General features: G+C 63.0%; 2 protein-coding genes across 2 annotated transcripts; both read left to right on the plus strand.

Annotated features, from left to right (window-relative positions):
- The first annotated feature begins 533 nt into the window (after positions 1 to 533).
- On the plus strand, positions 534 to 2,863 carry LOC104022807 (natural killer cell receptor 2B4-like). The gene is made up of 4 exons (XM_009476562.2): positions 534 to 671; positions 1,503 to 1,826; positions 1,898 to 2,176; positions 2,470 to 2,863. Exons 1-4 carry the CDS (start codon positions 614 to 616, stop codon positions 2,616 to 2,618), a joined length of 810 nt encoding a protein of 269 aa, XP_009474837.2. The 5' UTR covers positions 534 to 613; the 3' UTR covers positions 2,619 to 2,863.
- A 2,715-nt stretch (positions 2,864 to 5,578) lies between these two features.
- Positions 5,579 to 7,522, plus strand: LOC148053899 (uncharacterized). Its single transcript, XM_087772389.1, has 3 exons — positions 5,579 to 5,784; positions 5,988 to 6,317; positions 6,671 to 7,522. Exons 1-3 carry the CDS (start codon positions 5,670 to 5,672, stop codon positions 7,006 to 7,008), a joined length of 783 nt encoding a protein of 260 aa, XP_087628515.1. The 5' UTR covers positions 5,579 to 5,669; the 3' UTR covers positions 7,009 to 7,522.
- The last annotated feature ends 6,525 nt before the right edge of the window (positions 7,523 to 14,047 follow it).

The raw sequence follows: 14,047 nt of genomic DNA on the forward strand, positions 1-14,047 counted from the left end.
AGAGCTGGCAACTGTCCGGCAGCAACTTCCTCTCCCGCCTGCGGTTCCTCGGGTTCCTTCGCACCCTCCGCCTCTGTGTGATCTCCCGCGCGCTGCCGCTCTCACCCCCGCTGTCCCCCCCCAGCACGAGCCTCCGCCGGGCTGGATGCCGGGGTCCCTGCGGGGCAGAGCGCGGTGGGGAAGGACGCGGTGCCAGCTGCCCCGGCAAGCGCAACTGCAGGGCAGGGTGGCTTCAAACCTCAGAGGAAACTAATTTTAATTACTAGGGCGGGGGGGGGTGTGTTTTTTTGGGGTTTTGCTTTCCCTTTGCAGCTTGCTTCTGGAGGAGAAGTTGCATCGAGTGCTATGTGGCAGCTTTTTGTAACGTGCGGACGTGCCCAGCACTCTGACCGCAGGCCAGAGGTGGCCCCCAGCAGCAGGATTCGGCCCATCGGGCAGCAGTGCCCAGCCCAAAGACCCCCGCGCCTTGGGGTCAGGGAGCTGGGGAGCGGCGCAGCCCAGCCGGGGGGCTCCCAGGAGATACGGGGGGCAACGGATGCAGAGCTGGGGCTGATCCCTGCCCCGCACCTGCCCTGATCGCCCACGCCAATTCCCACCTTTCCCTGGGACAGCCATGGAGCATGTCGTCCTTCTCCTCCTCGTCTCCCTCTCCTTCCTCTGCCGAGCCCAAGGTAAGCACAGGTGGATGGCACTCGGCTCTGCCGCGGGAGCTGCAATGAGTTGCGTCCAGGCTCTGTGCCAGGCATCCACTTCGGGCTGGCAAGTTCCTTGGGAAACTGCTTTTAAAAGCATGCCCAGGGTCAGCGCGCGTGTGCTTTTTGGTTTTTTTTTTATCGTGCTAACAAGCAAGTAAATGGCTTGTCGTGGGACCACAGCAGACTCTCAGGTTCTCAGGTGAGAAAAAAAAACCCGCAAATGAAAGCTGAAAGCAAAAAGCTCATTTTGAGGGTCAGAAAGCCTCGGCGCTATGGATATCGCTTAAATTGGGCCATTAAGAAGGAATTATTGTAAAAAATTGTCTTTTTTTTTTTAAGGAAAGGCTGGACATCTAGGAAAAAAATGCTCTGCTTGTGAGGGTTTGACTTGCTGTAGGAGGCACAGGGGAGGGTGGTGAGCGAGAGCGTCGTCAGAGCTGTCGCTCTCTTTGGAAAATGGGATTTCCTTTATATTAGCCTTAGATAACAAATAGATGCTTGGAGAAAATAACCCCCACGGTGCGTAGTTGGGAGTATCTGGTTCTCACAAGCCAAAGGAGGTGGAGGACGCAAGAGAAAGAGGAACTGAGAATGGCTTCCCAAACGGCGCTTGACCTCCCCAGGGGAACTGAGGGACAGCCGAAGGCACACGATGCCAGAGGCTCCGAGCGCCGGATGCCCAAGGGTGGCCAGAGCGCGGTGGTGCCGGCTGTGGGGCCCCCCTGTGCCGGCGGTGACCGTGCCCCCTCCCCAGCCACGGAGCCTCTCCCAGGGCCACAGTCCCTCGCTCACCCCTCTCCGCTTTAGGACCCCCGGCGTGCCGGGAACAAGCCGTGTCTGCCGACGGAACGCTGCGGCTGCAGCCAGAGAAACCCCTGCAGCGGTGGGCAAGGGCCGAATGGAGAGTGAGCCTGGATGCAGGATCCCGGCACCGGATCCTGACGGCTGAGAAGAATAACACTGATGTCACATTGTCCGGGAGTCCTTTTTATGGGAGAGTGGATTTCCAGCAGGACACCCTGTCCCTGCGGATCAGCCCTGTTAGCACGGCAGACAGCGGGGTCTATCGGGCAGATTTTGAGGACACATCAGGCCATGTTACCAACCTGTGCTTCCGTGTGTCGGTGTGGGGTGAGTAGCCGGGTCCCCATCACCCCGTCCCCCTCTCCCCCCATCCCCTCTCACTGGCTCTGTCCCCGTAGAGCCTGTCCGCCAGCCGCGCCTGGAGGCACGCGTCCTGCACTGGGAGCAGAGCTGGTGCAACCTCTCGCTGGACTGCACCATGCCCAGTGCCAGCAGCATCTCCTACACCTGGTCCTGCCCTGGGCATCCCCTGGGAGCCCTGGAGCACCAGCCCTGGCTGCACCTGCGGGTCCGTGGGGACGCCGACCCCACCGTCTGCCAGTGCAACGTGAGCAACCCGGTGAGCTGGAGCACGGCCAGTACCAACGTTTCGGCAGCCTGCGGCCCTGTGCCCCAAGGTTTGTGGGACAAATGGGTTTTGGGGGTGTTTCTGCCCCTCCAGCTCCAAAATGAGGTTTGGGACTTAAATCCATTTGGGATGAATAAGTGGGAGATGTAGCCGGGGGCGCATAGCATCATGCAGCCGGCGTGCAAGGTGCTGCGTGGCTGTGAACCGGTGCCGGAGGCGGTGGGGATATGGCAGGATCAGTCCCACAAGTGCTCTGAGCCTGTGCCGTGGGCACCCCGGCCTCAGTGCCCCCGGGGGGTAGGGGATGTCCCCCCCATCCCCAGCTTCTCTCTCTATTTGCAGACATTTCGTGGCCCTACTGCAGAGTGAAGGGGCTGCTCTGCCTGCTGGTGCTGGGCAGCCTGGTCGCAGCCATGGTCCTCATGCACGTCCTCGTCCGGCGGCGGCGATCCCCTTCCCGCAGCACTCCCGGCTCTTCGGGCGCTGGGTAGGGCCCCCCAAAGGCCCCCTGCTTTGTGCATCACGTCGGGCCTCAAAACTCCCCAACTAATGAGCTGCTTTTAACCGCAGAGAGCCGTTAACCCACCTGAGTATGGATTAAAGAAAAATCTACTTTTTTTCCCCCCAATTTTCTGTATTTCAGGTTCTTGAACAAGTTCTGGGCTGTTCTGTGGAGGGGACAGATCAAAGGGGCTGCAGCGGGTTCCCCCCCAAAAGATGAGGCTCTCCTCCAACAGCAAAGCTTCCCCCCACCCTAGAAGAGACCCTCGGGCCGGGGTTCTCCCTTGGGTTTTGAGCAAAGAGGGACACGCTCCCCTGCCCAGCATCCCGCCAGACCCCTTGCTCTGGGATGGAGCCGTCCCGGTGGGATCGGGATGCAGGGACTGAGGAGCATCACCCCAGCCTCGCGTTAACTCTCCTCCCCATCCTCTAACGAAGCAGCCCAGCGTGTCGCCCGCTCATCGCCGGAGGTTTATTCCCTCTCCCAAATATCTTAATGCCAGATCTCCCACATTTAGATAAACTGCAGATAGGGCTCCATGTGGAAGGAGCGTCGTGTTATCTGGGCACAGCAGCAGTTTGTTGGTCCCTTATCTAGCCCGAGCCGACAGATACCGCCTCGTTAAATCGCTGGTAGATATTAATGAGCTTGTCCTGAGAGTGGTTTTACTGCGATCCAGTGGCACTCTCGGCTTTTCCTGTGATATCAGGGATGCCCAAGCCCAGCACAGCCCCACTGAGGCCAGGCGTCCCCCGTGCCCGTGCCGTCCACTGCCCGGCAGCATCAGCCGGGGCTGGTGGGTTGCAGGCAGCCGCGGTGCCGCTGGAAGAGAGCAAGAGACGCCGGGGCCAGCGGCCCCTAATCCGATCACCCCGCCGTCTGCTTCTGCCCTCCGATCCACGCCGCTAATCACCTTATGGTAAGCTCATTGCCTCCGCGGCGGCCCCGAGCCATTCCCCAGCCCCGCTGACAGGTTGGATGCTGGAAAACCATGGCTGGGAACGGGGTGATGCATGGGATGAGTTGGGGACCAGGGGTCCCTGCTGCAAAACAGCCACCCCAGGCAGGGGCCGTTGGCTGGCTCTGCCAGGGCACTGGGCGAACGGGTGGGAAAGGGGCAGATTCCCAGCAAAAGTCTTGGAAAAAGGCCATGGCACCAGGACCAGAGAGGGACGGGATCAGCTCAGCCTCTCCGGCAGCCGGAGGGGGTTTCCTGCAAGCCTGAAACCCGCCGGCGTGCCCAGGTGTGCGCACCCAAGGATGCACGAGCCGGCAGGTCCCTGTTCCATCACCCGGCAGCGACCAGGGTGCAACGGCTTCAACCCCAGCAGTGGGGGAAACTGAGGCACAGCCTGACCCCACAAGCCTGGACGCACATCGCCGACCGAAGGGGCTCCGGCGGCTTTCCCTCCCCGCGCGGTGCCCCAGCAGTGACGTGGGACACGCCGGCTCTCACGGCCCCTTCCTCCCCCTCGCAGGCAGAGGAGCAAAAAAACTAATTAAGGCTACAAAGGGAAAAGCAGCGTTTTGCAAGGTTGAAAACCTCCGCTCCAGAGCAGGGGCTGAGCCGATTAATTAGAGCTTTTGTCTGCGGCTCTGTTCAACATGTAGGGAACAATTTACATCAAGGGGACCTTCCCTGGGCTGGAGGAGCTTTGCCCAGGGAGCGCGAGAGAGGGGAATAAAAGGGAAGGGAATGAAAGGGAAACATTTACCACGTTTCACGGACCACGTTGAGGAGGAAGGGAAGATGCTGCATACTTGAAGCACCGCATTGCAGAGGGTGTTTTTATTCAGCGCATCATCCGCGGTTTCTCATTCCCCTTCCAGCTAAATTTGGCCCGTGAGATGCGCAGGCGAGGAGGGCGGCGGAGGGCCGGGGGGGTTTCTGCGCAGGCAGAGCTGCTCGTGCGACGGCTCGGGGACGCGTGGCTGCTTCCCTGGCTCCGGCGTGCCTCCGGCGTTTGGGAACGCGGCCGGTGCGGCCGAGCCAGCTGCGTGGGGCACAGGTGATGGCACAGGATGGGAGCGGGAAGCGGGCGGCCATCCCGCACGAGGCTTTCAGATGGATGTCACCATCGGGGTCCCCGTGGGGACCCCCACAGTCCCCCCCCTTTCTCAGACAGGCAGCTTTTTAAATACTTTTCTGTTTTAATGGGCCTGCAGCCCATCCCCGCAGCATCCGACCTGCGCTCCACTTCTAAACCACAGAGGGAGGAAAAGTCATATATGTATTTATTTTTTTTTTACCCAAAACGTTCTCTCCCAGGCCGGAGCGCGGCTCTGCCCGAGAGGTGGCAGCATGCGACCGCGCTCGGTGGCAGCTGGGCTGGGTTTGTCCCTGGGGTCCAGGCCTGGCCTTGGCTGGGGTCCCTGAATCCCCCCCCAGCATCCATCCCACAGGAGCTGAGCCCTGGCTCCGTGCGCTGATCCCAGATCACTCAGGGAAGCGATAACGGTGTGGAAACCTTCGCTTTTGAGTGGGACAGGGATGGAGGACGAGTGGTGCAGGGGTTGCCTCCAGGGGACAGCAGGTTTCCACCGAGAGCATCTCAGAGAGCACCTGAGCCTCCCCCAGCCCCAGCTAAAATTCCCCTGTGCTGGGGGGCAGCGCCTGCAGCCACGTCCCCGTTCTCAGCTGGCTCCGATGGGAAAAGGGCTGGGATGCGCAGGGAAAGGACCCCAGCCCCAGCTCTGCCCGCACCCCCCTGGCCGCTCACACCCTGCAAGCAGGATCTTAAACCCCTGCCTCCCCTCTGCCGCCAGTCCCGTCGCCTCCGTCGGGTTATTCACCACCCAGACAAGATACCGGTGAAGTGGGAACTGCCCGTCCCGGGGCAGAGTCAGGCCCTGGCACGTCCCGGCAAACACCAGCCACCACCGCTTCCTCCATGACGCCCGTCCCACCCGCAAAGTCATCGCTTCCCTCACCCCACGAGCACCCGTGTCCTTCCTGGCAGTGGCGAGCCTTGTGCAATCCCTCTCTGACAGCGCCGTCGCCAGCCCCGGGGGTTTTCCTGCCCCTGTGGGGCTCAGCCCCATGGGTCGGGGGCGTAGCATCTGCTCAGCCCCCGCAGCCAGCCCCACGCAAGGAAGGGACATGGTCGGAGCCTGGGCCACGCTTGTCTGCTGTGTGCTGCTAGCAGCAGCCGGGGGTAAGGATGCTCCGGGGGCTGGGGCGGGCATTTTGCCGCAGGCAGGGCTGGGCTGCCAGGGCCCATGGGCTGGAGCATCCTGGCTGCACCAGCATCCATCCCTAGGGATGCTTTGGGGTGCTTTTTTGGGGGGGGGATGGAGACCAGCCTTACAATCACCACCACTGTGGTCCTCCCCCACAACCGCCTCATGGCACTTGCAGGTCTGCATCTCTGCTGTGGCATCGAGCTGCTGAAGGGGGTGAAGGGACAGTCCCTGTCCTTCCCGGCCCTGTACCCCGAAACTGCGGACGTTGCGCGGGTCACCTGGAGGTGCCGGGGGACCCACATCGCCGAGGCCAAGCCCAGGGAGAAGATGTTCACTGTCGACTACCTGCCGGAGTTCCAGGGCCGGCTGCTCATCCACCCCACCAACCTGTCACTGGAGATCAGGCCGCTGAAGCTGGAGGACATCGGGTGGTACAAGGTGGTTGTGGACACCTTGTCTGACCCCACCAACCCAAAGACTTTTACCTACTTATTGGTGGTTTATGGTGAGTCCGAGGATGGAGGGAGGAGCGTCGCGGGGACCAGGCTTGGGTTCGGTCCACCCCGGGCATGTCCCCCCGGGGGTGGGCTACCACTGCGTGAGCTCCCCAGTCCCAAGCCCCCCCATCCCACAGCATCCCCTCCTTGATCATGCGGAGGAGCCCAGGATGGGCCATGTGGTCGGTGGAGAAATTCCTCTTCCTCTTTCGGTGCCTGCGCTCACCCGCTGCACCCGCTGCACCCGCTGCACCCGCTGCACCCAGCCCCGCTGGCACCCAGATCCCCAAGGCGGGGGCCAGTCCGCTGTCACCAACACAGCCACTGGCCCCACGGCTCACGCCGCACCCCGTGCCTACAGGTCGCTCACCCGAGGCGGTGACGAGGACCGACAACATGGGAGGACAGAGTGGGAGCACCGCGGGACCCCAGCGAGTGACCGAGTCCCACGCTGGAGACACCACGACTCAGGGCGCAGGCGGGGGGCCGGGGGCATGCGGGGCGCAGGACCGCTACTGCGCGGTGAAGGGGTACCTCGTGGCCGCCATCTTCGGGCCGCTGCTGATGCTGGTGGCTGCCATCCACGTTGTGACCAGGGACAAAGCCACCAAGCCGGGGGATGAGGTCTCAGCAGGGCCGAGAGTGGGGTCTGAGCCCCCCGGCATCGCCACTCCACAGGGACCATCCCCATGGCATTGATGAGCCCTCATTCGGGGCTCCGGGAGCGGTGGCTCCCCTGCCTCAGTTTCCCCAGCTGGGGAAAGCCAAGATTGTTCTAATAAAAGCCCCCGAAGGATGTGAAGTGAAACCCCGTTTCCACATCTGTTGCACAAGCAGCTGCCCCAAAATGTGACAAAGCCTCTTCCTCCCCGAGGCCACCGCAGCCCGCAGGGGGCCCAGCACCCTGCAGGACCGAACCGCATTCCGGCACAGCCCCTGCACCGAGTGTGCCGCGGCGTCAGCTCTCGGCACACCCGATCCAGGGACACCTCCGTTACCGGGACACCATCGGTTTCATATTTACGGCCCTGAATCCGGTGCAAGATAATAATTCAGCATCTCATAAAACCTTCCATAGTTTATAATAAGTGAATTATTTACTGGTGACCCTGACTAAATGCTGTGCGGCATAAATTATTGAGTGGCAGATCTGTCAAAAAGTTCTCATAAATAAGTTATCTGGTGCCGTCTTAATGTTCCCAGTAAATTACTCATTCAATCTCCCGTCTAAATGCTCTCCTGGGGAAATTACTCGCGCCTGCTGATTTATGAATTAGGCCTGGGCAAATAAGGACGATTGGAGGGAGAGCCCTGCCAGGACACCCAAGGGTTTCGCTTCGCCGTGACGTTTCATCCCGACTGCATCCCTGGTGCTGCCCCGTCCGACAGCTGCTGGGTACCCGGCGGGACGGATCCTGGTCTGCCCTGCGCGCTGGTCCCAGAGGGACTGTCCCCACCCCGGGGTGCTCAGCACCCTCCTTCCAGCCACAGGCACCAGCCAGGCAGTGATCCTGGGGTCGGGCAGCAATCCTGGGGTCCGGCAGCGATCCTGGGGTCTGGCAGCGATCCGGAGGTCAAGCAGGGATCCCAGGGTCTGGCAGCAGTCCTGGGGTCCCACAGAGATCCTGGGGTTGGGCAGTGATCCCAGGGTCCCGCAGTGATCCCAGGGTCCTGCACTGGTCTCAGGGTCAGGCAGCGATCCCGAGGTCCCACAGCGACCCTGGGGTCGGGCAGTGATCCTGGGGTTCCACAGCGATCCCAGGGTCCCGCAGTGATCCCAGGGTTGGGCAGCGACCCTGGGGTCGGGCAGTGATCCTGGGGTTCCGCAGCGGTCCTGGGGTCCTGCACCAGTCCCAGGGTCAGGCAGTGATCCCGGGGTCCCGCAGTGATCCCAGGGTTGGGCAGCGACCCTGGGGTCAGGCAGTGATCCCGGGGTCCTGCAGCGGTCCCAGGGTCCCGCACCAGTCCCAGGGTCAGGCAGTGATCCCGGGGTCCCGCAGCGATCCCGGGGTCCCACAGCTTCCCGCCGCAATGCCTGGGGAAGCAGCATCCTGCTCCGCTCTTCCCCATTGCAGGAGGGAGCCAGAGGGGCTCCCCCAAATCCCCAGCACCCTGGATACCCCAAGCAACCCCGCGGCAGCCCCGGGCTCGTTACCTGTGCTTTATTGCCTGCAGGCTGCGGCGCGTTGCGCTGGCCATATGTTTTATTGCCGTTATAATCATTGCCCGGCAAGCACGCGTTTCCATCTCCCCCAACAAGCCTAAATCCTCCCTGCCAGCAGCCTGGGGTTGCTCTCGATGGCTCGAGCGCACCGAGAACCATATTTCTACCAGGTCCTGGGCGTAATTAAAGTGTCGCCTGAGGAGTGTGACGGCCGCGACCCTGACGAAGAGGCAAAGCGTGAAGTCACGAGCCCCGGGCGGGGACTCCTCCGGTTTAACCATCCCTCTCCCCGCCACTGGCGCGCGGGAATTGCAGCCACTTTCAATGAATCTCTTTGCTCTGCCTCTTATTCCTGGAGCGGCAGCTGATTAAAATAATACGTTAAGCACGGCTCGACCTCGTGGGGTGATGGGATGGAAGACGCGCCTTCCCCGTGAGGAGGCACGGCCTGCGACGGAGGCAGTCAAATCAGTCTTGGAGGATGGTGAATTTTGGGGAGGGGAGACAGGAGAGAGGAAAATTCATGTGCGAGAGACCGGGATGCCACACGGGTATCCGCGGTGGGAGGACTGGATTTGCCCCCACGGAGGGGATGGGGACGGGGATGGGGATGGGGATGGGGATGGGGATGGGATGGGATGGGATGGGGATGAGGATGGGGATGGGATGGGGATGGGGATGGGGATGGGATGGGATGGGATGGGAAGGGATGGGATGGGATGGGATGGGATGGGATGGGATGGGATGGGATGGGATGGGATGGGAATGGGGATGGGAATGGGCATGGGATGGGGACGGGGACAGGGACAGGGACGGGGATGGGATGGGATGGGATGGGATGGGAGGGGATGGGATGGGGATGGGGATGGAATGGGGACAGGGATGGCGTTGGGGATGGGGACGGGGACAGGGACGGGGTTGGGGATGGGGATGGGATGGGATGGGGACTGGGATGGGGATGGGATGAGGATGGGAATGGGGATGTGGTTGGGGACGGGGATGGGGATGGGGATGGGGATGGGGATGGGGATGGGATGGGGATGGGGACGGGGATGGGGACAGGGACGGGGACGGGGATGGGGACGGGGATGGGATGGGGATGGGGATGGGATGGGGATGGGGACAGGGACAGGGATGGGGATGGGATGGGGATGGGTCTCCCTGGGGACGCTCCTGCATCCACTTCAGTGCAAAGGCCACCCTGGCCGCTCCGCCGGCTCCCCGTGGGAGCCCCGCTCGCCCGTCACCCGCACACCAGGCCTGCGCCAGTGTTTGCTTTAATAATTGAATGCCGGTTTGGGGGACAATTATTTATTTAAAGGAAACAACGTGTTAACAAGAGCACGATCTAATCCCTGGTGACAGATGTCTGCTTTATTAGCACCTCTGTCCGAGAGCCGAGCCCGGGAGGCAAACAAACAAACACGACAAATAAAACCCTCATTAGAAGATGTAAGCACACGCCAGAAATTAGCGTGAGGGGGAAAAAATAAATATTAAAAAGCGGCGGCACCCCTGCGATGGCTGCCGGGTGGGGTGGAGGGAGGCGATGCTCCGAGCTGGGGCTGGACCAGCCCCGGGGTGATGCTGGAGGCGGCGTTTCGGCCAAATCCCCGGCTAGACGGCACCTCGCCGGCCCCGGGGCCCTGTGCCGAGGGGTGCGACCAGAGCTGCTGGGTGAGGTTGTGTCCCCTTTTCGCCCCGTGACACCCCGATCTGCTCTCCTTGCCTGAGCCTGGCACCAGGGAGCAGCGGGAGCTGGGAGCTGGGGAAACTGAGGCACCAAGGGGCAAAGGGTCCGGTCCACGGCGGCCACGGGAGATGCATCTCAATGTGGGGGAAACCCTGATTGCGGTGACGGGGACCAGTGGGGAAGGACAGGCAGCGCAGGCAGCACGGGCAGCGGGTTACGGGGACAGGATTAGTGCCGGCAAAACAGGCTCCGTCCTCGGCCACCGTCTGGGGCCGGGGGGAAAGGGAGCGGATTTTCCCCCAGCGCAGGATTAGGCCAAGGCACTGTCGGGGGGAGGCTGGCCGAGCGGTTTGGGGTGCTGGGGACGGGGTCCCGATGGCCAGGACAGAGCTGGGTCACTGTTGCCTGCGGCCGGATCCAGGGCCCTGCCCCCCGGCTCGGCTGAGAACGGCGGTGATCGAGGCGGTGATGGATGCCGCGGCACGCCAGCCCCGCCGGGGCTCTCCGGCACGTCCCCATCTGTTTGGTGTCCGTTTAGCAAATGCCTCCGTGAGGACCAGCTGCGAGTTGGCACCCAGCACCCGGCTGGCACCCAGCACCCACCCCGAAACCAGCTGGGGAAGCCAGAGCGTCTGGTCCCCCGGGAGCTGCTCCCGGGCTGGAGTCCCACCTCGACCATCTCTCCCTGCAACTCATCCGTGCTCCAAAAAATAAAGGCATTAAAGAAAAACGGCATCAGCGAGTTGCGGAGGGTTTGGCACCCGGCTTCCCACGGCGCCCGGTGGGGATGCTCTGGTGTCTAATATAGAGCTGAGCCCGCCGAGCGCGGTCCCAACAGCGCCCATCTCCCTTGCTCCCTTCTCGCCCCATCTCCTTTCTCCTTGTGACTTCGACCCGCTTGTGAAATTCGTTGTAAATCAGCCCAGGAGTTGAGGAGTTGTTGGCAGGGGGAAGGAGGGCAGAGAGGCGAGAGACGCTGCCTTGCCTTAGGAAACCAAGGCCCCTGCAGCTTTTTGCAAATCCCCATCCGCCGAGCAGGCGGGAGCCGGGCAAGCGGCGCCCGCCGCGGCCCCTCCTGGAAGGCGGTTAATTACCGCGGAGTAGAGGTCACGCCGGCAGGAGGGTACGAACGCAGGCGAAGAGGCTTCCTCGTAATTGCTTTTTAAAAAAAAAAAAAAATAATAATAATAAAGAGACCTAACGTGGGTCTGAAGGGCTGGGGTAGAGACTCCTCCAGCCGGGCTGCTTATTTAAGCAGGGAATTCACCTGCCGTTCCCCGCCAAGGTGCTTTTCATAAGCCAAAAAATATCTCAAATTATTTTTCTGCTCCCCATCGTTGCGCCCCGACGAGCGGGAAGCGAAATCCCTTCCCTCGCCTCATCCGCAGCGGGCATTGCGACTCCCCGGGGACCCCCAGTCCTGACCCGGCGCGGACCGGGGCCGGCTAACGAGCGGCTTCGTTAGCCATTCCGCTCCAGCGCGTCGCTCGTAATGAGGAAAGGCGAGCGGTTGCCTCCAAATGGGTTCTGGAAGCTGCTCGGAGACATTAGGCTCTGTATAAATATCATTATGATTGTTATTATTATTGGCGCAGATGGGCTTTCATGGCCCGCCGCGCTCCGCGGGGGATCCTGTTCCGCCTCCGGCGCTCGGCGAGTGGGAGAAAACAAATTGCTGCTGCCAGTCCCGGCTCCGCGCGGTGCTGGGGGTGCCGTGTACCCCACCCCGGTCCGGCTGCCCCCCCTCCCGGCCTGGGTGCCGCGAAGGATGTCCCCAGGGCCGCGATGGCTGGCGTTCGCCTCAAGGCTTGCTCAACCCGCCCCGACGCCGGGGTTGATGGGCCTAAGGCCAAGCTGGCCGGGCCGTGCTGCCCCATGGGGACTTTGCCAAAGTTTTGGGGGTTTGGGGGTCCCACGCTGCCTCTGCTGCTCCCCGTCACCCCCAGCCCGCCCTGCTCCCGGGGGAGCGCCGACCCCGGCCCCGGCCGCCCCCGCTCCCGAGCAGCGAACGCGGCAGCTTTCTCCTCTCCTCCCGTCAGCAAATTCCCGGCCGCCGCCGCTCCTCCCTGACCTCTCTCCCCTTCCTCCGTGCTCCACCAACTCCTTCAGATTTCTCTCCCTCCGCAGCCATCTCCTCTCCTACTCAAATTCCTCCGGGTGGCTGGGGGGGGGTTGGCAGCTCCACGGGGCCCCTCGAGCCCCAGGAGACCCCCCAGCACCCAGGGAAGACTTTGGCCAGATTTGGGGTAAGAGGAGCCCACGGGCACGGCGATGCCCGGGGACGGCACGGCCACGCTCCCCCCCACCGACACCTCCCGTGCCCCCCGTGCCGATCCGGACACAACCTGCGTCGCCCACAAGCCGCCTTCCCGAGGACAGCCGCTGTTATTACTTTTAATAAAACATCCTTTATTTTCAACTATTTTATTGCAATCATCCATCTCGCTTGCTTCGGAGCCCGGCGCGGCCGCCACGAAGGCTCCCGGTGCGCCCGAGGGCTGCGCCGGGAGGGGCTCGGGGGTCCCCGGCTCCGTCTGGGGGGGCCTTGGGTGTCGCTGGGTGAAACCACCCGGGAGCAGCGGGGTCCCGGAGAAAAGCTGCAGCTGAAGGGAGGCCCCGAGGAAGAGGAGGGAGCCGAGGGGGAGCCCGGTGCCCGGCGCCCACCGAGAGCCACCTCCTGCGTCGCGCAAGGGACGCCGGGGACGCGCCGACCCACGGCCACCGGGATGGGGTGCGGGACCCCAGCCTGCCCCGTGGCCAGGGGGAAAACCAAAAATCCCTGCTAGAAATCCCCGCCGGAGCCAAAAACTTGGCCTTTCTGCTCTGGCGTGGGGCGGTTCGGCGGCCTTAGCCCCTGGCCCAGTCACCCGGGGCCGGCCAGCGCCGCTCTCCCACCCCTTTGGCAAAGCCGAAGCGCGGGAGATGCCTGCTGACTCAGGCAGGCAGCGCGGCGCTGGTTCCCATTTGCGATGTTTTCTCTAAAACCCTCAGGGCTCGAAATTCTATTTAAGAAAAAAAAAAAAAAAAAAAAAGAAACCCAACAACAACAACCAAAAAAAAAAAAAATAAAACCACCCCACGCCATGAAAGCTGGAGCTTCGGCCACCCCAAGGGCTTGGAAAGCTCCCCGGCCTCGGCGCAAGCGGGGTCCGGAGGCGCCGGCAGCCAGGGCCCGCAGCGGGGCCGGGAGTGGCCATGGGCCAGCGCCGGAGAGGCCGGGGGCGCGGGGGCGCGGGAGGGGGCTGCGGCAGCCGGGGAGAGGCCAGGGGCTCGGCAGCGGCCCCCCCGGGGGCTCTGCCCTGGGTGGGCGCTGTGGGGTCCTCAGTGGGTGCTGTGGGGTCCTGGGTGGGCGCTGAGGAGTCCTGGGTGGGTGCTGTGGGGTCCTGGGTGGGCACTGAGGGGTCCTGGGTGGGCGCTGTGGGGTCCTCAGTGGGTGCTGTGGGGTCCTGGGTGGGCGCTGTTGGGTCCTGGGTGGGCACTGAGGGGTCCTGGGTGGGTGCTGTGGGGTCCTGGGTGGGCACTGAGGGGTCCTGGGTGGGTGCTGTGGGGTCCGGGGTGGGCGCTGAGGGGACCTGGGTGGGTGCTGTGGGGTCCTGGGTGGGCACTGAGGGGTCCTGGGTGGGTGCTGTGGGGTCCTGGGTGGGCACTGAGGGGTCCTGGGTGGGCGCTGTGGGGTCCTCAGTGGGTGCTGCGGGGTCCTGGGTGGGCACTGAGGGGTCCTGGGTGGGCGCTGCAGGGTCCTCAGTGGGTGCTGTGGGGTCCTGGGTGGGCGCTGTGGGGTCCTTACTGGGTGCTGTGGGGTCCTGGGTGGGTACCCAGGGTGCAGACACCCCAGCGTGCAAAGCAGCGGGGATACACACCCCCAACAGGCGTGTACGCAC

Source organism: Nipponia nippon, unplaced genomic scaffold (assembly GCF_047370975.1).
Source record: "Nipponia nippon isolate SJK-2023a ecotype South Korea unplaced genomic scaffold, ASM4737097v1 scaffold_36, whole genome shotgun sequence".
NCBI classification, from domain to species: Eukaryota; Metazoa; Chordata; class Aves; order Pelecaniformes; family Threskiornithidae; genus Nipponia; species Nipponia nippon.

Bases quoted from the DNA above. Each gene is read 5' to 3' on its own strand.
- LOC148053899 (XM_087772389.1), top strand. From the start codon at position 5,670: ATGGGTCGGGGGCGTAGCATCTGCTCAGCCCCCGCAGCCAGCCCCACG. The intron at 5,785-5,987 runs GTAAGGATGCTC...TGGCACTTGCAG, and splicing joins GCTGCTAGCAGCAGCCGGGG to GTCTGCATCTCTGCTGTGGC. The intron at 6,318-6,670 runs GTGAGTCCGAGG...CCGTGCCTACAG, and splicing joins CTACTTATTGGTGGTTTATG to GTCGCTCACCCGAGGCGGTG.
- LOC104022807 (XM_009476562.2), top strand. From the start codon at position 614: ATGGAGCATGTCGTCCTTCTCCTCCTCGTCTCCCTCTCCTTCCTCTGC. The intron at 672-1,502 runs GTAAGCACAGGT...TCTCCGCTTTAG, and splicing joins CTTCCTCTGCCGAGCCCAAG to GACCCCCGGCGTGCCGGGAA. The intron at 2,177-2,469 runs GTTTGTGGGACA...CTCTATTTGCAG, and splicing joins CTGCGGCCCTGTGCCCCAAG to ACATTTCGTGGCCCTACTGC.